This window comes from Motacilla alba, chromosome 11, assembly GCF_015832195.1.
Source record: "Motacilla alba alba isolate MOTALB_02 chromosome 11, Motacilla_alba_V1.0_pri, whole genome shotgun sequence".
NCBI lineage: Eukaryota > Metazoa > Chordata > Aves > Passeriformes > Motacillidae > Motacilla > Motacilla alba.
Genome location: NC_052026.1, coordinates 18,945,856 through 18,967,345, shown reverse-complemented (window position 1 = coordinate 18,967,345; position 21,490 = coordinate 18,945,856). Strand labels below are relative to the sequence as shown.

Sequence of the window (21,490 nt, the reverse complement as noted above, 5' to 3'; positions counted from 1 at the left end):
AGATCCTGTTCAAGGAGCCAATATTGTGGCTTCTTTTGCCACTTCCATATGGAAAGATTAAAAATTTCCGTGGGATTATATTTGGCCATCTTTACTTCTTTTTAATAATGCAAAGGCTGCTCTGTCAAAAGCTTTTTTAAATCACAGAGGGGCAGCAGAATATTTCAGATCTGTGATTATTGAAGGAAATTAGTGAAGGAAAATTCTGATTAAGGTGAAGATCAGCTCCACCCTTTGCCAGAAGTGCCCTGTTTCACTGAGCTGTGGAGCAGGGCAGGTACACATCCATACCCTGCCTCCAACGGGATGGTTTTCCCCAGAATTTCTGTGAATTTTTCCCGATTTCTGCGGCCACAGCAGCTGAGCTCTGGGTGTCACAGCTCATCCAGCTAAACCCAAGCCTGTTCCTCTTTTGCAGACCTATATGTGGGGTGGCTGGAATTCAGTCTTCCCAGAACCACGTCCAGCACTCGGCTGCTGCCCCCGTGTCTCTGCCCCACTGCTCCCACTCCGGAGGCGCCGGCTCCTCGCTGGGCTACCGCTCCCAGCTGGAGAGCTCCTCCCCAGCCATGCTGATGTCTTCCAGCCCTCAGACCCCTCAGCCCCAGGAGCAGAACGGCATCCTGGACTGGCTCAGGAAGCTGCGCTTGCACAAGTATTACCCCGTCTTCAAACAGCTCACCATGGAAAAGGTAAGGCAGGAAACGGAGGGGAGCAGCCGGCTTTTCAATGATCCCCACCTTCTCCAGGCTGGGGACATCTGCACTGAGGATCACGCGAGTTCATGGCACGTGCTGGGGAGGTTTTCACTTTCTGAAAGCAGTAATGAATTGATGAAAACCTTCCTGCTGTTCTCTGCTGTGTCCGGGGCTGTCCAACAGCTGCTGCTTCTCCCAGGCTGCCTCATGGAGTGCTTGGAGATCCAGCTGGGATGCTGCCTTGGCTCCCTGGACATCCTTTTGTGTGCTTCAGATACTTAAATATGTTGATTTCTGTGGAAATCTGCTTCTTAGTTGATTTTTCTCCCAAAATATTTGGTTAAGAACTTGTTTTAAGAACTAGATTTTCAGAGACTCGTGGCATGAATATGAACATGAGTGAGTGAGGTTTTTTTCCTGCAGAAATTCCTGTGGAAGAATCATCTCTTTTGTTTTTGCATTGTAGGAGTCCCAGATCACACCTGTGTGTGCTGGATTTTATCTCAGCAAGGTTTTGGAGCATTTTCCCAGCTCCAGTGGGGGATTCCTTGTCCTCACTCTTTTGGCCTGGAACGCCCTCCAGTGGAGGGAGGGCTTGGGCTGAGCTTTGTGCTGCTTGTGGAATATTTTATGGATTTAATTTCAGTCTCTTACCAGAGGCTTCTGATTTCATTTTCTTCATTATAGGAAGGGAAATATACTGGTTGTTTTTTTTTTCTTTAATAAAGTAGTAAAACTCTATATTCCAGTGTATTTTAAAAAAGCAAATATTATTATGCATGCTTCACTGGCTTTCATTTTAATTACATTATAATATAAATGTCTGTATCTATCTCTATATTTTATTACTAAATTTACTATTGGTGTATATTTTTACTGCACTTCTGTGGTAAATGACACACTGGGAAAACTGGAGTGATTTTCTAAGATCCTTAAATTCACTGATAGCACCAAATTCTATTTTAATTTAATTCTATTTTAATATGTACACGAGTTATTTCATCTTTATTGTGACTGGTTAATACAGGCACACACCTAATTAAAATTAAATCTGCAGGTGTTCTTTCTTTCATGCCTGTCCCCCACACTTTCCTTTTACACTGTAATTGGAAACTGGAGTAGAGAGTTTCTTTGAATTTAAAAATGGTTTCAAAGTTGGCTTTTGGAATTGCTTTTCACTGGAAATGGGAATAAGAATATTCCAGGTTATAAAACTAAACATATTTTTCTTTCCAAGTTTCTGAGTCTTACTGAGGAAGATCTGAATAAGTTTGAGTCCCTCACCATGGGAGCAAAGAAGAAGCTCAAGACCCAGCTAGAGCTGGAGAAGTAAGTGAGGGCTGAGGGAACTTTTTTTAAGGTCAAAAAATGCAAATTTTACTTCCCAGAGCCCAAACTTGCCATGATTCCCACCTGGAGATATGGATGATTATTATCTGCATTACTAAACAATATTTAGCACTTTCTGCTTTACTGCTGCCTGTTCAGGGTTGTGATAAGGATACCAGATCTTTAAACCTACAAAATATACACATTGTGGTTAGGTTTTTATAAACTCGTATCACATTTATTGCAAAGATTTTGGGCTTCCCATCCGCTTGACATTGGTGGGAGCTGTTGGGTTTGCAAGCCCAGGGGGTGCACCCCCAAACTCAGGCCCTTTTTTCCTAGGAAGTGACAATTTTCTGGCTCCAGTCCATGTGGATGGAGCACAGCTGCTTCAGGAGCTGCCTCAGTGTCCCACGGTGACCCCAGGCAGCTGTGACAGCCCTTTGGGGACATTGATGCAACAGATTGTCCTGGTTTTTGCCTCTCCACTTACAGGAAAGTGTTTATTCTGCAGCTACTGCTGTTCCTTAAAAAGCAATTAGAAATCCAAATCTGTGCCCGTTTGTCAGAGCTCCTTGGCAGCGTTTATCAGCAAGCTTAGTTTTTCCAGAGTTTGTTTGGAAAAGGAAGACTTGGGGCTGTGTTTGTTTTCTCTCTGGGTTTGGGATGTGCTGACATAATGTGTGATAGAGTTTTAGAGTTTAGTCAGGGTTTGGTGATGTTTCACCCTGGACAAATAAGAGCACAGTGTTGTAATCAGATGGCAAAGAGTCCAACCCTAACTGCTGGCAGTTCTGGCCAGCGCTGCTGTGATTCCAAGGGTTTCCATTTGAAATGGGCACAGCAGCAGTGGATGGTTCAGTGGGCTTTGTCTGCTTTGGGTTCATTCAGAAATGGATTTATTGCTGGTTGTGGTTTAGCCAGTTTCTGTCTCTTCATGCTTCTCTCCATCACCCTGTAGGGAGAAGTCAGAGAAACGGTGCCTAAACCCCTCCACGCCTTCCTCAGTGACCAGCAGTGGGGTGGCCAGGGTTCCCCCCACTTCCCACGTGGGGCCTATCCAGAGTATCCGGGGCAACCACGCTGCAGGTAAGGGGAGCAAGGGACACTGCTGGGCTCCACTGTGCCTGCACAAGGGTCACCTCCTTCCTGTGCTGCTGCTTCCCCAAGCTTTATCTTCCGAAAGCCATTGGCTTAACAGGGAGCAGGCAAAAAGTCCGATTTTGGTGATTACTGGGGGCAATAAAAAGTGATTTTTCCACGGCTCTGGTGGGAATGGGCAGCTGCTCTGTTCCACCTGCGATGTATCCCTGTAAATGCTGAGCATGGCCGTGCTCAGCTGAGGTGCTGTCGGTGTCACCCCCGCGTCCCCTGTCCCTGCAGAGCTGCGAGTGGATGTGGACCAGCCAGCCCACCCCCTGCCCCGGGAGGGCAGCTCCTCCGAGTACTCCAGCTCCAGCTCCAGCCCCATGGGGATCCAGGCACGGGAGGAGAGCTCGGACAGCGCCGAGGAGAACGAGAGACGTAAGCAGAGCCCCCCGGCCGTGTCCCCTGCCACAGCCAGGGCCGTCCTCACCGCTCCTCTCTCCCCAGGCCTGGAGCTCCACCTGGACGCCTCGGACAAGGAGAAGCCGGTGATGCTGCTGAACCATTTCCCCTCGAGCTCTGCCAGGCCCACGGCCCAGGTGCTGCCCGTGCAGAACGACGCCGGCTCGGGCCCCGCCGGCCACCACGCGCTGCCCATGCAGATGCTGTCCCCGAGCCCGTCACACATCGCCCCCATCCGCATGCTGGGCTCCGTGCACAAACCAGAGCGCGGCTCCGCCGACATGAAGCTGCTCTCGTCCTCTGTGCACTCCCTCTTGTCTTTGGAAGAAAGGAATAAAGTGTCTCCCGGCTCGAGGGGCAGCATAAAGATGGAAAAGGGCTTCGGGAACGCCGTGGTGGATGTCATGTCCGCGTCCTCCCCGCACCAGCCCCTGCAGGTGCTGTCGGGGGGTGCCGAGAGCAGCTCCCCCACGTCCACCATGAACTTTGGGCCTCGCACCAAAGTCGTCCACGCTTCCACTCTGGACAGAGTGATCAAACCAGCCCAGCAGCCAGGACTCATAGTGGAGACGAGCACCGCTGCCACGGTGACGTCCAGCACAGTCTTCCACGTGGCTCGTCCGCCCATCAAACTCCTGGTGTCGTCGTCTCTTCCCACCGACTCCGCCATGGCCGGACAGACTTCCTGCTCCAGTAATATGCAAATAACGGTGTCCCCCGCAATAATCAACCCCCGGACTGCTCTGTACACAGCCAACACCAAAGTTGCCTTTTCTGCCATGAGCAGCGTGCCCGTGGCGCCCATGCAGGGCAGCTTCTGCGCCAACAGCAACGCGGCCTCCTCCAGCAGCCACCCGTCCCCGTCCTTCACCACCATGGCCAACCTGCCCAGCTGCCCCGCGCCCAGCTCCAGCCCCACGCTCTCCTCCGGCGCCGACAACAACTTCTACAGCAGCAGCAGCAGCAGCAGTAGCGGCGGCGGCGGCGGCTCGGCCGGGAGCGTCCCCGTCCCCAACCAGAACCACCATCACCACCACCACCAGCAGCCGCCGCCGCAGCCCCCCGGCTGCATGGTGTGCAGCTCCTGCGGCTGCAGCGGCAACTGCGGCTCCAGCGGCATGACCGTCAGCTACGCCAACTATTTCCAGCACCCCTTTTCAGGACCTTCCATGTTTACTTTCCCTTTCCTGCCCTTCAACCCCCTGTGCAGCAACGGCTACATCAACACGCAGCAGTACAACAGCAGCACCACGTTCCCCGTGGTGCACACGGCCTACAACAGCGGCCTGGCCCCCGACTCCGTCATGGCCGGCCAGTCCACCTTCGCCGTGCCCCCCATGCAGAACTTTATGGCGGGCACGGCCGGGGTGTACCAGGCACAGGGGATGATGGGCAACGGCAACGGGTCGAGTCACAAAAAAAACGGGAACCTCTCCTGTTACAACTGCGGGGCCAGCGGGCACAGAGCTCAGGACTGCAAACAGCCGCCCATGGATTTCAATCGGCAAGGTAAAGGCTGGGGGGGCACATGGAGTCCTTTCCTGTGTCTAGAGTTCAGGCTGATGTTTCCAGCAAGCTGGTTCATCCCTTTCTTTGGGATTGTTTCCTTTGTGTCAAGTTATGGCTGATGTTTCTTCAAGTGGCTCATGGCTGCGTTTGGGTGACGCTTTGGAACGGTTGGCTCTGGGTTTGGAGTAGGATCCAATCCAGAGTGTGGCCTTGAGACCTGCCCCTGGGGTCTGATGGTGTCTTGGAATCTCTGGCTTGTAAAAATGTTTTGTTATTAAAAGTTGATGGTCTGAGCTATTGGCAAATTTTAGGCAGCCCCATGAGGAGGACTCAGACGAGGCTGTGGGGACTCAGGTGTGCTCTGTGGGGTTGGCACTGTTGTTTAGGGGGGGAAAGAAACCTAAAGGAAGGAATGGAGCTGCTGTGGACAGGCTGCAGCAGAACCGCTGTTGCTGCCTCTGCATTGTCAGCCGGGTCAGCTTTGGCCATTACTGCAAGTTCCCCTGGAATTTTAGAAACTGAAATCTCTGTTCCTCCTCCCTTCCTCCCAAGACAATAACCTAAATGAAGAATTGCTGTTCAGACCCTCCCTGTCAGGGTGGGCAGGCCCTGGCACAAGTGCCCAGAGCAGCTGTGGCTGCCCCTGGATCCCTGGAAGTGTCCAAAGCCAGGTTGGACACTGGGGCTTGGAGCAGCCTGGGCTAGTGGAAGGTGTCAGGGTTGGAACTGGGTGGGCTTTAAGGTCCTTTCCCACCCAAACCACTGTGGGATCCTGAGATTCCATGAAACAAAATTGTGCCAGCCCTAAAATTGCACCTGAGCTCCAGTGATTCATTCCACGGGTAAGAAGCAGCAGGTTGGTTTGGGAAGTCGTGGCAGGTGACAGATGTGTAACCCCTGTGTCCCTGTCCCTGTCCTAGGTACGTTCAGGCTGAAGTACGCCCCTCCCTCGGAAAGTCTGGACTCCACAGACTGAGGTTCCCCAGCTGGCACCACGATGCTGTAAAGCCATGGAGAGCGACGGAGATCGAACTGCAAAACTGAGACGTCCAGTTGCTGTTAAGCTTAATGTATTTTTTAATCCAAAGGTGCTTTACTTTATTAGACTAGGTAGAAAATCTAGCTTAGGGGTGCAGCCAACCCAGTTTTGATTGCCAAATTCAAGCTTTGTTGTTGGAACTCCTGACTCCGTGTCCTCGGACCGATGGATGGATGGTGGAGCTGGCCAGCTGCAGTTCCTGCTGGAAGTACAACATCCCCTGTACTTTTTTGGCTGGAGAACGTTGCCACAATTGGACTTTTCCAAGGTGAAAGGCCTGACTCCAGGGCAGCTCTGTTCTGAGGTGGAAGGTAGGAGTGGCCGGAAGGACTTTGGCACCCCTGGGTTAGGTAAAATGTCTACTTTTTTTCAAAAGTGATCAGGCACTAATCTCTGGGATTTTTAAGGATTGCACTACAGAAGAATGTAAAACTCTTCAAGCTTTCTGCACTTTTAGCAGACAGTGTCACTCTGAGACCAGTGCAAGAGGCAAAGAAGTTCCAACCTTTACAAATTGGCACCAGCAGGCTTACGGGACTTTAATCCACAATAAAAATCCTAAAAAGTCTCTCTTTTCCCTTCCAAAAGAACACACACGGCAGTTTCGGTTCCTTCTGGAAACAAACTCGTGCTTCATTGTCTCACCTATTACTAGCTAGTGCTGGCTTCCCAGCACTGGAATAAACTTAGTTTCCAAGGGTCCAAGTCCCAGAGACTCCAGAGTCATAAAGGCTTCAAGGATATTTTCCTGTAATACACAAAACCTTTACGTCCTGTTACTGTATATAGGTCTCTTTCACAGAAACCTTATTATTCTGCTTTTGTAAATGAATTTTAAACCATCCTAAAAAAAAAAAAAAATCAAACTAAGAACTCTGGCAGCAGAGTTGATAAGCTTTTGCTTTACTTTATATGAAATACCCTTTGGCTCCTACCCCAGGATTCAGGAGTGGTGGGAGTCAAACATGTAAAAGGTAGTAAAAACTTCATTATTATCAAGACTTGGAAGGATTTCTTGTCGGCCTCCTTCGTTGCAGTAGGTTGTAGATGAGTAGCTTTGGTGTTAACTACTTAGTCCATCATTTGTGGGTGACAAATCTAAATTAGGACTCGAGAGGAAGCCAAACCCATCTCGAACTGCTAATTTGAAACACTTTGGTCCTGTCTGGTTGAAAGAAGATCCTAATCCTCATGGCTCTCCCCCCCGGGAATTTGACGGCATTAAATGGGTGAGGCCTCCTCTGTAAAAGTGTCTGACAGAGAGAAATTTGCATCCTGTAATTTGGGAGACACCTTTAAAAGTCTGAAGCCTTGTTTACACTCGGAGGTATTCCTTACACCAGGATGAATCCATAGGATTGGCTTGGGAAGTCCTCTGGGAGCAGGAGGGTTTGGGGCTGCCTGAGGGGGGAGCTCAGCCCTTCCTGGGCCCTGCTGATAGGAAAGGAACATTTTGGGCCATCCCTGTGTCCCTGTCTCTCCAAGGGCAGTCCCAGCCTCGTGGGATCCATGAGCATCACGAGAGCCTGGGGAATGTGGGTGGGCAGAACCAAACTGGGCCCAGGGAGGGATCCAAAACCTGAATTTGCAAAACAAACAAACAAACAAAAGATACTTTTATTGCTATGCAATAAGAACCCCCTGATTTGTGTATCCCCAGCCCAGCTCCCGCTCCCTCTTGGCTCTGCCTGCGTTTGAGGACGTTCCCTGTGTTCCCATGAACAACCTTCAGACCTACAACACTAAAGGGATGAAAACTGACAATGCAATTTACTTTGCCTTAATGAGCTCGAGACAATGGTAGGAACAGTCTGTCCCACTGCATCATGCCCAAGGAAAACGTGCAGTTCCATGTTTACTATTTGCAGCTTCGAGGGTCTCTCCAGTGGCCTGGAACATGTGCTGAAAGCCAAACTTAGTGTTATTATTATTATTATTATTATTGTTGTTGTTATTATTTTTTTCACTTTTTTTAAACAGTATTTTAAAATTGTATTTAAAGAAACTGTATTTCAACACACATGTGAGTGTTCAAAAATCCTCTCGAAACAGCAAAAAACAGCAGCAGCAAAAAAAAAAAAAAGTAATTTCTGTACCAGTTGTGTTTTGTTTCACTGCCCAGGGCTGGGCACAATTGTGTCTGATCTTCCTCACAGAAAAAAATCATATCAAAAGGACTGTAAAACTGAATGTCTGTCCAGCAGATTGTTTCATTCCTTTCTCCAGAGCTTTCTTTAGGATCCTTTCCTGTGTCTAGAGTTCAGGCTGATGTTTCCAGCAGACTGTTTCATTCCTTTCTTTGGGATTGTTTCCTCTGTGTCAAGTTGTGGCTGATGTTTCTTCAAGCGGCTCATGGCTGCGTTTGGGTGACCCTTTGGAACGGTTGGCTCTGGGTTTGGAGTCAGATCCAATCCAGAAGGACCCGGAGGTAACACGAGTGTCCCAGAGGAAAATCTGGTGAGCCAGCAGCAACCTCAGAGCCTTCCCCAAATCCCAGTGAGCTGGGGCTTCAGACCTGCCAGTGAACACCCTCCACTCTGTACCCAGAACAACCAAAGTTGGTAAGTCCGAACAGAGCACCTTAATTCCATAAAATTATCCTTAATCTCTTCTTCAAAGGCACAAATCCATCTTTTTACCCCTAAAAAGCAAGGCAGCTTGGGTTGGAATAGCAGAGTTCCAGCTGCCCTGCCTGAAGAAACCAGTTCTTAAACCCTATTTTTGTACGTTGAAAGATGGGAGATTTCAAAGAATGTTATTTAGCCTGCGAGTACAAAAAGAATTTAGTTCTCCAGATGGATTTCACTGTGGAATGGGAATGATTTTTCAGTGTCAGAGGGAAGGGAATCCCCAATGATCTCCCTGCAGGGGCAGGAGAATCAGTGAGGAGCCTTTCCCAGGGGAGGGAGCAGGGGGTGGGGCAGTTCCAGCTGCATTTTCCATTTGATGATGGAAGGAGTCGAAATAGGATGGAATTTCCAGTGAACTCCTCCTCACCCTGCAAATTAAGCATTAATAAATATTCTGGGCTCGACCCTAACAGGGAGTGCAGAGAGGGAGGAGAGGGAACCGAGTTACTGATCAGAGGGTTCCACCTGACTTTAATTGAAAACCACATTTGAACCATTACTAAAGTTTATCAGAACTGGTTTTTATCCAAACCAGCTCTGTCACACTCACCTTTTTGTGAAACCTTTTCATACCACAGTCATTAAATCTTGGCTAATTAAGCACCAGACTTCCCAAAGTAAAGAGTCCAGCCCCAAGCCTTGGCCATGCCCCCAAATCCCAGAGATATCCCAGGATGAGCCAGGCTGGGGCGCCAGGCAGAGCAAAGCTCCTCCCAAAATCTGCGGGGCAGCAGAGCTGTGCCAGAGGGATCCTGGGAGTGCTGGATCCAGGCTGGTCTGGAACACCTGTAAATGGGATGAACATGGGCAAATCTGGACAAAAACCCACCTAATGGAGCGTTTGTGAGAGTAGGAATCACTTTGGCTGGCTGAGGCCCCGCAGCTCTTGTAATAAACCCTTGGAATTACCCATTTGTTCCCTGAAATTTTCCTGATGTACACAAGAACTGTGTTGGTACTGAAGCAGAAAGCAAATCCTGTGTGTTTTCAAGTGCAGATTAACAGCTTCTCTTGGACATAACTTTCCATTAGGAATGAAGGAAATTCCTGCTCCATTTGAGCCATTTCTTTTACTTCGATCACTTCTAGTATTACAAATTCTGCATGTAACTTTATAAATATTTTAAATAGTTTTGTAAATATTTAATATTCAGCTAATTTGATTTTGAATTGTAAATGTCAAGTATTCTGGTATTGGGATTTTTATGTTTTATTATACTTTGTTAAAAGTTAAATTGTACATTTTTAGAATGTTTTTATCTGAGTAAATTTAATGTATGGAAAATAAAGAGTTAAACAGAATCCCTTGGAATTTGCTTTCATTTTAAAGGGATTCAGCTGTGTGGGGGCTTCTCCAGCTTGGCAGTAGCAGGGAATTATTTTTAATTCCTTTAATTATTTTGCTGTGAAAATGCCTGGGAATAACCACACGAGCCGGAATTAAGTTGGGATGTAATCCATCCATATCAGCACTGTATTAATTTTAAAAAAGCAACATTTGTACAGGAGTATCAGTCGATCACGTCGTAATTACAAGTACAGTTGTCAGTTATGAGTTAAACGAGTTCTTACACGAACAGAACTAAACAGAGAACAAGCCGCATCGAAAAGTTCACGTCGGAGTAAAAACACAAAGGACAATAAAAAACGGGCAGGGGGCCCCGGGAAAAGGAGATGCATGCAAAGAGTGGAGGAGGTACAAGGTGGAGGAGGAGGTACAACGCGTGCACCCCGCGCAGTGCCAGGCGCTGTAGTATTGCTTCTGTCCCCGCCAGAGCCGGGCTGCCGGTGACACCGGGGACACGCGGACACCGCCACGCCTCGCTGACAGCACTAGAGAAACACAGGTTTGTCCCGCGGGAGAGCTCCCCTCTGCACAGCCTGCTCCCTGCCCGGGACACGGGAGCCTCCGGCCGTGCCTCAAATCATTTGTTCGTCAACTCTCGGCAGCCGCTCCCGGCCCTGAGCTGCTCCTCCCGATCGCCGGGCACGGCAACGGCCGACCTCCAGCTAGGGGCAGGATCCTATGGACCGCTGGAAGCCAGCTCAGATGAACACACAGGGATTGGGAATTCGTAACAGACTGGAGTTTATTTCAGTGTTACCTGTTCGGGTGTGCATTTTACAGTTAGACGCTTCCTAAAACTACGATAAAGCTGTGGTGTTTGGTATGAGTATTCCAGACAGCGGCACCGCCCCTGAGCGCGCGGTGCCCAAAAACCGGAGACACCAAGAGTTGTCCTTCCCCAGCTCACCCCGAGCACTCGCCTTAACTCCCTGCAGCGCTGACACGAGTCTGATGGAGCTGCAGAAGAAAAAGCTCCCCTTTGGAACTTTAAAATGCATTTGCTCTCATGAGAAACCTTCCCGTTTAAAAACAAAAAATTTAAGGAATTGTAGGGAGAATTTCCAGGAAACACTTTTTAGTTCCTCCCTGGTGCCTGTTTGCTTGTTAAAAGTAAATCGAGTGTCCCTTTCTCTGCAAGTGTCACATGCACAACTGGGCTCCTTTCGTCAGGTCCAGACCTGTAAATGTGCCTGTGTGGAATATTATTAGGGCAGGTTTCAAAGCTGGAGGTGCTCGTCTGTACTGTTTAATAGTCACAAACAAGGCAAGGTGAGATGAGACACCTGCTAAAGCGAGACTATGCTAAGGACTGAGAGCGTAGGTGACATCCGGTTCTTTCCCTGGGGGGTGTGTGGGGAAGAGTGGGGGTGATGGCCAAGGGTCAACCCAAATCCTAGGCTAGGGCCAGTGGCGTGTCCTAGGCGGAGGCTGGCGCTCCAAAGGTCTCCTGGGAGGCGTAGACCATGTAGAGGAAGCCGTCCTCATCCTTCTCACTCTCGTACACCTCGGAGATGGGCGTGGACACGCTCACCATGCTGTGCCCGTTCACCAGCAGGAAGAAGGCCTGGTTGGAGTTCAGCTGCAGGCGTCGCCTGGGGAGGGGTGAGGGGAAAGGGGGACAAAGGACAGATGGCAACGGACAGTCCTCAGCACTGGTGGCAGCAAGATCATAGCAGAGAAGCAGGGAATGGTTTGGGGTGGAAGCATTTAAACAAAACTCGTCTCGTTCCAACCTCTGTCATGGGCAGCTTGCCCTGCGTGTCCCCACCCAGCCCTATCCCTCTGCTAAATCCAGGCAGGTGCATCCACTGGCAGAGCCCTCACTCAGGGGAAAAGCTGCACTCCAGAAGGGCACTGAACTGGAGGGACTGGGAAGAAGCACCCCTGGCATTACCAGGGACCTTCGGCTGGCAGCTGACTGGAATGAAAACCCAGAGATCCTTGGGAAGATGGGGAAAGATGGGCAGAGCTTCCCTGCAAAACCTGGGCAACTTTGAAACTCGCTTTGTCAGCAGCTCTGTAACAGCCTGGGTTTAACCTTGGAGCATCTCGCTCCCTCCCTCCTTCCCAGGAGAAGCGTGGTGGGAAGGGCAGGGAGCCACAGGCTGCACAAACTGCCTGGCACAGCAAACAGCTGATTCCTGGATTTCCCTTGGATCATTCCAGCTCGGGGGAAATGGGTGTTCCTGCTAAACTGCCTCCTGCAGAGAGCAGCTCTTCGCACTGGATAAACCAAGCGAGCAACAGCAGCTCGGGAGCGTGGAGCTGCCACCAAAGCAAGGAAAGAATAGATCCCAAGAGCTTCCTGCTGCTTCCACTGGCTGCTGAGGGGCAGCAGCAGCTGGAAACAAGGATTTATTTAGCTCCCAACCACAGCCCTGGACAGGGACCCTTCCAAAACCAGCCTAATCACTCCAGAGACAGCAGGCTGAGGGAAGGCAGCAGCTCTCCAAGGTTTGGGAAGGATGAGCTTTGCTGTGCATCACTGGAGCTGGCTGAGGCCCAAGTCTGGCTGGTACCAAGTTATTTATTAACAGTAAAGCCAGAGAAAAAAGGTGGGAAAATCCTTCAGCCTGCAGTTAACCTCTCTGCCCAGGGGCTTTCACGTTCCTGAGAAACTCTGGAAGACTTGAGCAACCTGGTTCCTGTCTCCAGAGCCCTCTCTGCCTTTCTTCCTCCTGCAGGAGCTGGGATTTGCCTGTGACAGTTTTTGTTTGGACACCCTTGAGAACTCCCACAGCCCGTGGCCTCCACGAACCAGCTCCTGCTGCAGCGTGACCAGCACAGAACAAGCTCTGATTTGCTGCTCGCTTCTGGAGAACCCTTCCTAATCAAACACTGCTGCTGAGCTAGCAGAGATGCACTTCTGGCAGAATTTCTGACCACACAACTTCCACTCGGGGCTGTTTCCCTCTGCCTTTCCTGTAAGCTGAGCAAGCAGCCAGGGCAGAAACACTCTGGCCTGAGCTGGTGTTTCCCAGGCCTCCGTGCTGTGACTGAGGGAAACTTCAGATCCCAAAGGATGCCAAGAGCATCCCCAAGCTCTGGCTCTGAGCCCAAACTCCCCTTCCCAGTGGGTGGGGAGAGGCAGCCACTCCCGGGGGGGAGGCATCCCAAAATAGCCAAGCAGGAAGCGCTGGGCAGAAGGACCCACGGCAGCCAGGGATTCACAGCCCCACACTCCCTCCTACAGCTCTGGGAATGTTATTTCTCCTGGAGGCAGACTACCAGCCCAGCTCTCTTCAGAGTGGGGTTTTTCCAGCAAAGCAAAAGGAAAAGCACCTTCTCCTGGATTTGTCCTAGTGCTCATCAGATGGATTTTCCATTTAGACCTCCCAAGTGCACCAGGGGGGGAATTAAAAGAGCATCACACTCCGAGGCTGACCAGTTCACACTGGAATCCCAGCAATACTACCTGATAATTTTGATTAGCTCGCTCATGTTGACATGATCTGGCACCAGGAACTTGGTCTTATCCAAAACTGGAAGCTGCTTCTCCCCCTTGTACCTTTCAATGATCACCTGAGAAGAAACACAAAAAGCAGAAGATGTGAAAGGCAGGAGCAGTGTCTGGTGCCTCATCTCCCCCCTCCCAGCTCCATTTCCCTTCATCTGTGAACGCAGCATCTCCAGGCTGAAAAGCAGCAATTCATGGTTGGGCTCAATTATCTTAAAGGGTCTTTTCCAACCCAAACAATTCCATGTTTACATGAGAATTGATTACCTGCACGTGCTCCCCTGTTGTTTGCAAGAGCCCCTGCCCAGAGGGGTAACACGCAGGGATTTTACAGCACACATCCACAGCTTCTGTGCAATTTTAAAAGAGTTCCTTTGCTGCAATCATTTAACCCAGCAACAAGGAAATCCAAGGAAAGACCAAGCCCACTTCCCTCTAACACACTGCAGGGGCTGACCAGGGGTTTGTGCTGCTCTTGATCTGCCAGATCGAGCAGTTGTCTCTGGAATTTCTCCAGTTTCAGGCCATCTCTTTAAGAACCACCACTCCAGATGACTCTGGTGTTCCATTCACCTCCCGTGGTTCCTTCTAACACATGAGAAAAAGCTGCTTTGGAAGGGTATAAACCCTCCCATTTCCAAATGAAGGAGAAAATTTCCTCAAGCACGCTCACGAACCAGTAACTCTGCCAGGACTGCTGTGTAATAACCACTTAATTCACAGAGAAACTGCAGATGTCCCAATTTAAGGAACACCCTGCCCAGCAACTGAGGGTAGTTCCTGCTTTTAAGAAGTGATCTCAGAACTCGTGTGCTCCCGTTTCCAGGGCCATGTGGGGTTTGTTGATTTTCAGTCAACAGGAGCTACGTGACACCAGTCCCTTGGATCCTTTCCATGCTCACGGGGTCTGGCTGTGTTGATCCTAAAAAGCTGCACAGGTGAAGGGACGTTGATTGAATTCTACCAGAGAAAGAGCCTTACGTCAGTTGAAATAAATGCTGGCTCATTCTGGGTAACAAAGCCCCACTATTTTTAAGCAGTAGATATTTCTAACAGCAGAATGGAGGATGTTGACAGCACGGGAGGGATTTATTATCTGGTGTGACATTGCCACCTTATCTCATCCAGAACTGCTAATGACAATAACGAGGCAGTGACTGGCCCAGCATGACTCCAGGGATCCCAGCAAGGACAGCTGGGAGTTTGCATCACCACATCTCCAGCAAGTTCCTTAGGTACCTCTGAATTTTTGGTTGGAACCTGTCCACGGCTGACTTAAAGTGAGAGTTTTGCCATAAATCCCTGGCTTTCAGTCTGTGGTCACGGAGCTTGGGGACTGTGGCTAAGTGGTCTCTGAAAGGTGAGGGGAAAAGCAATATTTGTCAGGAAACAGATTTGCAAGGAAAGCACCTTTTGGGAAAATGAAGCATTCCAAAAAAAGTCAGAAAATCCTGCTGGGAAGTATTCATTGTTCCTTTGCCCAATTGCACAGGGAAGCAGCAGTGGCAGCTCCAAAGTGAAGGAAGGAGTTTAAAGGCCAAGAAAAGCTGAAAACCTTTCAGTTTCTGTTTCTACAGCAGCTTCTGTCAGTGAGCTTGCTGAGGGGACAGTTTGCAGCAGTTGGTTCACAGCAGAATTTCCACACGCTGGGGTCACCAAATCTCATCACAGAGCCAAAGGCTGAGGGTCCCATTCAGTCCCCTCTGCTGAAGAACTCCACAGTGACAGAACACAATCCACGCCTTTTGCTTGCAGGATATTGCTGCATTTTTAACTTTGAGGTTGCGAGTAAAATAAAATACAAACTTGGGCAGCATTTGGAGCTGAGCAGCTGAGGAGGGACAGGGTGAGGGGTGATACCCAATGTGAGCTGGACAGCCCAGCAGCATCCCTGGAGACCTAAGCACAGGCACATCCCAGGAGAAAAGCATTTCTGTCCTTCTCAGCACAGGCTGAGGAGCAAATCCATATCTGCCTCTACGCTCCTGTCTACTCTTCTTGGTGAGCCTCTGAAGATTCTTAATTCAGAGAAGAAAACCACAGAGAGAGGAGCTGAGTGCTCAGGAGGATCTCAGAGCTCAGCTAGGGTGTGGTTTTGTTCCAAGTTACAAAACACAAGCGCAAAACTCCGGAAATGCCACTTCCTCCAGCCCCTGTGAGCACCTTGCTCTCACACCAACCGTGAGAATTACTGCTTGAGAATGCTCCTGAAATCCAGGCTTAGCCAGCCTGAGCAGCCACGTTTTCATTTGGTCTCCTCAGGACAGCTCTTTCACAGCTTTCTAACTGCTAAAAAGACGACGAGGCTGTAAACTGAAGTAAAAAATTAGAAGAACTGGACTTACTGGTATTTTAGTGGGATGCTGATCCCGAATCAGTCGTACATCTTCCACTCTTTGTTCTGCAAGGGATTAAAAAAAAAAATCTGTTTAAACATTCACAGTTAATGCTGTTATTTCCTTATTTCTCCACCAGTGAACAGAGGGACCATGTGTCAGGAAAAGCCAGAAGAGGAAATTCAGGCAAAGCAATTTCCAAATGGGCCAGCACTATCAGCAGTACAACCTCTCCTGTGACAGCTGATCCCCTGCTCCTTAACCCAAGGTGACAAGCGCTGTGTGCACCTGCCTGGCACTCCTAGAAAGTGTTAAAGGAGATCCTTTCCTCCCCACACCCCCGCACTTTCTGCCCACTGAAGCACACATTTAACCTCACACAGTTAAGGCCTCAAATTACACCACCCGAATTAACAACTAAATACCCTGTGCTATTTCTGTCAGGTCCCAGAAGAGGAAATGGTCAACAATTATTTGAGCCCCGGGACTGGCCCAAGCCTGGCAGCATCAGCTTTCCTTGTGTGCTCTCCTGTTACCAAATTCCAGGTTTTATTTTGACTCGGCCTCACCCATTGTTGCAGGAGCTGCTGGAGGCTCTGCTGGACCTACACATTTTGCCGCTCTCCGTGCCAGTTTTCAGGATAAAGTTCACCTCTCCTCAGACAGAAATATTAATAGAACAGATATCATGAACCTGGCTAAAGTACACGAGGCAGAGTAAACAGCCCGGCTGCTTTCAGGGGCCGCCTCGTCTGTCTGTCCCCTGCCTACTTTCAGATTCAGTGAACTCAATTTTAAACCCTCTGTTCTTCAGCAGGACGGGGCTTTCCAGGCTGTTTTCAGGTTCCAAACAGCTCCGAGAGAGATGATTTAGTGTTGCATCACGGCTTGAGCACACACCTGCCTAGGGAGAGAAGCACTTAGGCCAGCTCCCCGTTGGAATGCTAATGGCAGGACACTCAGCAATAACATCCCTCAGTCTCGCCAGTCCGTGTTTGTGCCCATGGAGCACATCCTCCTCAGGAGCCCGGCAAGGAATGCAGCTCCTGTGAATCACCGTTTGGAGCTGCAGGTGAATCAAGCAGAACTCAGGCAAGGAGCATGCAAAGCCTTAACCGGAAAGCCACCCCCCAGCCCAGCAGGAGCGCTTCAAGGGCAGAGAGTTCCACCTCGTTAAAATACTTTTTAAGATTAACCAAAAACACAAAAGATACGTGGAAGAGAGTGAGACCAACCATCCACCTGGCAAGCACTAACTTTTCAGCTGGAACAGGTTTGTTCACAGCAACGTTATTCAGCAGAACTCCCTGGAGTAGAAGGAACATAAACCGGGCAAATCATGGAGATTATTGTGCGTGGTGTGTTCAAACTCAGGCCCCAGCCAGCCACAGATAAACACTGTTCTCTGACGACAGTAGTTGCAGTGGCAACTGCTTGGCTGCCATCCTAGCTGAACTTAATACCTGCAACAGAGGCTGCTGACAGGCGATGGGGTCAACAACAGTTTTGGAAGGCTCTGAGAAAAGGGGTGGTGTAAACACAGACTTCTGTCAGACCCACATCCTCCCCGCTTCACTGCAGGGAGCAGCTCACATTCAGCACAACAGCAGAGGCAAGGGTGGGCACATCACAAAGCTCTCTTAAGCAGCTTGACTTTAACCCAAAGGCAGGAAGAAAGGAAAATCTGGATCAATTACTTCCACCAATTCCACCTCACGTACGGCGCTCTATAGTTCATGCAGAAATAGGTTACGCTGCCAGTTCGTGTTACCCTCGCAGCGCTTCAGCCTCCCTCACTGACACACACGGGCACAGCCCGAGCCCTTTGATCGCTCCGCTCCCATCCTGAGCACACACAGCAGCGTGCCACGGCTCTATCGAGGCTGCTCCTTCTCGAAAGGCACTAATCTCATTTTCCCAGCCATCATTACACAGCTCTTTTCCATGCCCTGCTATTCGACAACAGCCAAGCAGAGACAGGAGCCACACGCCCCGGTCCAGCCGCGGTGCCCGGGTGGAGAATTCCTCTCCCCGCGCCAGGCACCGGCTGCCAGGGGAGCTTTAATTCCGCTGCCGCTGGCGCAGAGGCCGCCGGACACCGAGCAGACACCGGAGGGAAGGGCAGGCCCAGCTCCTGGCACACACGCCGAGGATGTTTCCAGGCTCCTGGGAGTTTTGCAGCCGATAACAGATGATGCCACGAAGAGATCTGCCCACCCCAAGCACAGATCTGCTCAGCCGGGCGCAGCTCAGCTGCCACCGCACACCTCGCGACATCACAACCCCCCACGTCCCGAACCGCCCGGGTAAACAACCCCGCAGGACGGGCCGGGCTTCGACTCCGCCGCAGCCCCGAGCGGGCCGGGACACCGGGGCAGCCCCGGGCCCGCTCCGCCCGCGGGGCGCCGCTGTCAGCAGGAGCCGCCCGCGGATCTCCCCCCGCCACCAGCCCCCTCTCCGCCGCGGCGATCCCCCCCGCAGCCCGCCGGCACCGGCAGCTCCGGCGGGCCGCACCCCGCCGCGTCCCTCCCCGGAGCGCTCACCGAAGGTGCGGCGCTGCTTGAAGCTCTTCTCCGAGGGCATGGCGGCGTTCGCTCGGCCCGGGCCCGGCGGCGGCTCTGCGCGGCGGCAGCGGACACCTCCGAGTGCCGGCGCCCGCCCCCCGCGCCGCCGCGGCCGCTCGGCCGTCAGCTGACAGCGCGTCAGCGGGGCTCCGCCTCGGCCCGCCGGCATCTTGAGTGTGGCACCGGGCACCGCCGGCATGGCCGCGCTCCTCGCTCCGTCACACGCAGCCCTGCTGCTGTGGGAATGTCACGGTGCCCTGGCGGTGTTCCCGCTCTGCGACACACGGCCATGGCCGCCTCGGTGCCAGGCTGTCTTCTCCTCGGTGACATCCCAAGGCCGCCTCAGTGCCAGGCCCTGTTCTCCTCAGTGACACACAGCCATGGCCGCCTCAGTGCCAGGCCCTGTTCTCCTCAGTGACATCGCCAAGGCCACCTCTGTGCCAGGCAGTGCTCCTTGTTCAGTGACACAGCCATGGCCGCCTCAGTGCCAGGCCCTGTTCTCCTCAGTGACACAGCTATGGCAGCCTTGGTGCCAGGCCGTGTTCCTCATTCAGTGACACACAGCCATGGCCACCTCAGTGCCAGGCCCTGTTCTCCTCAGTGACACAGCCATGGCCACCTCGGTGCTAGGCCCTGTTCTCCTCAGTGACACAGCTATGGCAGCCTCGGTGCCAGGCCCTGTTCTCCTCAGTGACACAGCTATGGCAGCCTCGGTGCCAGGCCCTGTTCTCCTCAGTGACACAGCTATGGCAGCCTCGGTGCCAGGCCCTGTTCTCCTCAGTGACACACAGCCATGGCCACCTCAGTGCCAGGCCCTGTTCTCCTCAGTGACATGGCCAAGGCCACCTCTGTGCCAGGCCATGTTCTCCTCAGTGACACAGCCATCCCCACCTCAGTGCCAGGCAGTGTTCTCCTCAGTGACACAGCCATGGCCACCTCAGTGCCAGGTCATGTTCTTCTCAGTGACACATGGCCATGGCCACCTCGGTGCCCTGCCCTGTTCCCCTTCAGCAACAAAAAAGAACAATCTCCCCAGGAAAGTGGTGGATTCCCCAATGTTGGGCACTTTCAAGATTCAGCCGTCTTGTCTAGATGGTGCTTTTGCCAAGAAAGCTTGGGCCAGTTGATCCTTGAGGTCCCCTCCAACCTTGTATTCCATTATTCCATGAACTCACAGGATGAACTCACACCTTGGAGTGGCCCACAATGTCCCCTTCAACATGAACACTTAAGCACTTTTCTCCATGCAAAAGTGCAAGTTCAGTGATCTGTCACCAGTTTGCCTTTGCATTGACATGGATATGGGTGGAGTTTACATTTGAAGAACAAAATTTCAGGAGCAGGTGCTCCGATTCTCTTGGAAGCCACCCCCCGGTCTCATGCGGTTTGTGAGGAATTGATTAAATCACAACTTCAGTCACAGATACCACGTTGTGAGTAAAACTGCCCAACTGTTTCCTGCTTAGCAGCTTTCTGACACAAGCTGTTGGCTGGAGCCTTTCAGCTGCATCTCTCTTTCTCTTTCTCTCTCTCACATACGTTCCTGGCACTGTGTTTTGAATTTAAGGATGATTTTGCATCGATAGGGCATGATCTCACTGAACAATCCAAGGAACAGGGAGCTGTGACCAGGATTGTCCTTAGGAGTACAGGGAGAAGGACAGCTTTCTAACCATCTTAGAGATTATCAGTGTTTTTGCATTTTTGGGGCGGAGCGATGCATTGAATTTGGAGTGAATCTGCACTCACACAAAGGAATGAGGGTTCATGACCTAATTTTGTGATTCAGGGTCACGCAGTTCCTGTGACCTGTCATTATGAGGCCATTAAAGATGTGACTAACAAGGAAATATGGCCCTGAGGTGTGTGTTTGCTCTGTCCATCACATCACTGTCCAGGGATAGCAGGTGAGACATGGATGACCAGCAGAACACTGATACATCTGCAACTTAAACCAGCAATCCCAAATTTCTGAGTCAACTGGACTCTTTATTTAAATGCCTGCCTTCTAAAAAAAAATTTTTCCAGGAAAGGAAATTCTACCATGCTCTCAGAATTGTGTCTGAGAGCTGAAGGCAGGAGGATGAAACCACATGAAGTTATTTTTGGGGTGTACAGGTGCTGGTGTCCTGGTGTCAGGGCTGACAATTCCGGGCTCTGTGTGCCGTGTGGTTTGCATCCACAAGCCGACTGTTAGCAGGGCTGCAGCTCTGGCTGAAAGCATCCATATGGTGCTTGGGGAGAGCCACAATCAGAGTATCTGCTGACAGGCTGGGCTATCACATGCTCCTCTCATAAATAATCTGCAGAGACTGTGAGAAGGAAACTTAGATCCACACCGAGACTCTCCTGACCTTTCCCTCCTCAGCTCAGCCCTCGCCCGTGTCTGCGTGTCGACAGCACAGACAGTTGGCGAGTCTGGATTTGAGGAAGGTGTTAGGAGCAGTTGGAATGACAGCATGGACATAGCCTTTGGGATCAGCTCTGCCTCAGCACAGCTCCCCAGCCCTGGTGAGAAAACGCTGCTTTGGAAAATGCATCGGCTTCAGGCTCAGGGATGGCGCTGGAACAGAGCCCTTCAAAAATGGAGCCACAGAGCCTTTCTATCCTGGCCTTAGAACGCTTCACAAAGCATTTAGGCTGAGGAAGAGGAGACTCAAGCCAAAGGGGACATTACATCGTCTTCAAATATGCAAAAGGTTTCTGCAGAGCAGGAGGGAATTAGCCCTTCCCTGCTTGCTGTGGGACCAGGATGAGAAATAATGAGCTTACAGCATGGAAAAGGCCATAGAAATTAGGGACTGGGCTAAGGGTAAGAATTGTTGAGCACCAGAAGAAATTCCCTAGGAAAGAAATGGAATAATCACCTTTGGATGTTTTTATTTAACGAGAAATTAGTAAAACATCTGCTCTGAAGAGTTCAGGGAGAATCGTTCTGATCTCAGGGAGAAGGATGGGGTAAATAATCCCCTGCAATCCCTGTCAGCCCTAGTTTTGCATGAAGCAAAGGAGATGTGATTTCCCAAATTTAC

General features: G+C 50.8%; 2 protein-coding genes across 2 annotated transcripts in view; one reads left to right on the top strand and one right to left on the bottom strand.

Annotated features, from left to right (window-relative positions):
- Positions 1-10,055, top strand: part of ZCCHC14 (zinc finger CCHC-type containing 14) — a 49,565-nt gene extending 39,510 nt beyond the window's left edge. The window contains exons 8-13 of the mRNA XM_038147914.1: positions 419-692; positions 1,936-2,027; positions 2,989-3,116; positions 3,411-3,551; positions 3,621-5,084; positions 6,005-10,055. Of these exons, the coding sequence (XP_038003842.1) occupies positions 419-692; positions 1,936-2,027; positions 2,989-3,116; positions 3,411-3,551; positions 3,621-5,084; positions 6,005-6,060 (2,155 nt within the window). The 3' untranslated portion in view covers positions 6,061-10,055. The remainder of the gene's footprint in view (positions 1-418; positions 693-1,935; positions 2,028-2,988; positions 3,117-3,410; positions 3,552-3,620; positions 5,085-6,004) is intronic.
- A 138-nt stretch (positions 10,056-10,193) lies between these two features.
- MAP1LC3B (microtubule associated protein 1 light chain 3 beta) lies at positions 10,194-18,594 on the bottom strand. The gene is made up of 4 exons (XM_038147915.1): positions 18,438-18,594; positions 15,904-15,959; positions 13,517-13,623; positions 10,194-11,693 (listed from the first exon to the last, which is right to left on the bottom strand). The coding sequence occupies exons 1-4, from the start codon at positions 18,475-18,477 to the stop codon at positions 11,519-11,521; spliced, it is 378 nt and encodes a 125-aa protein (XP_038003843.1). The 5' UTR covers positions 18,478-18,594; the 3' UTR covers positions 10,194-11,518.
- Between the last annotated feature and the right edge of the window lie 2,896 nt (positions 18,595-21,490).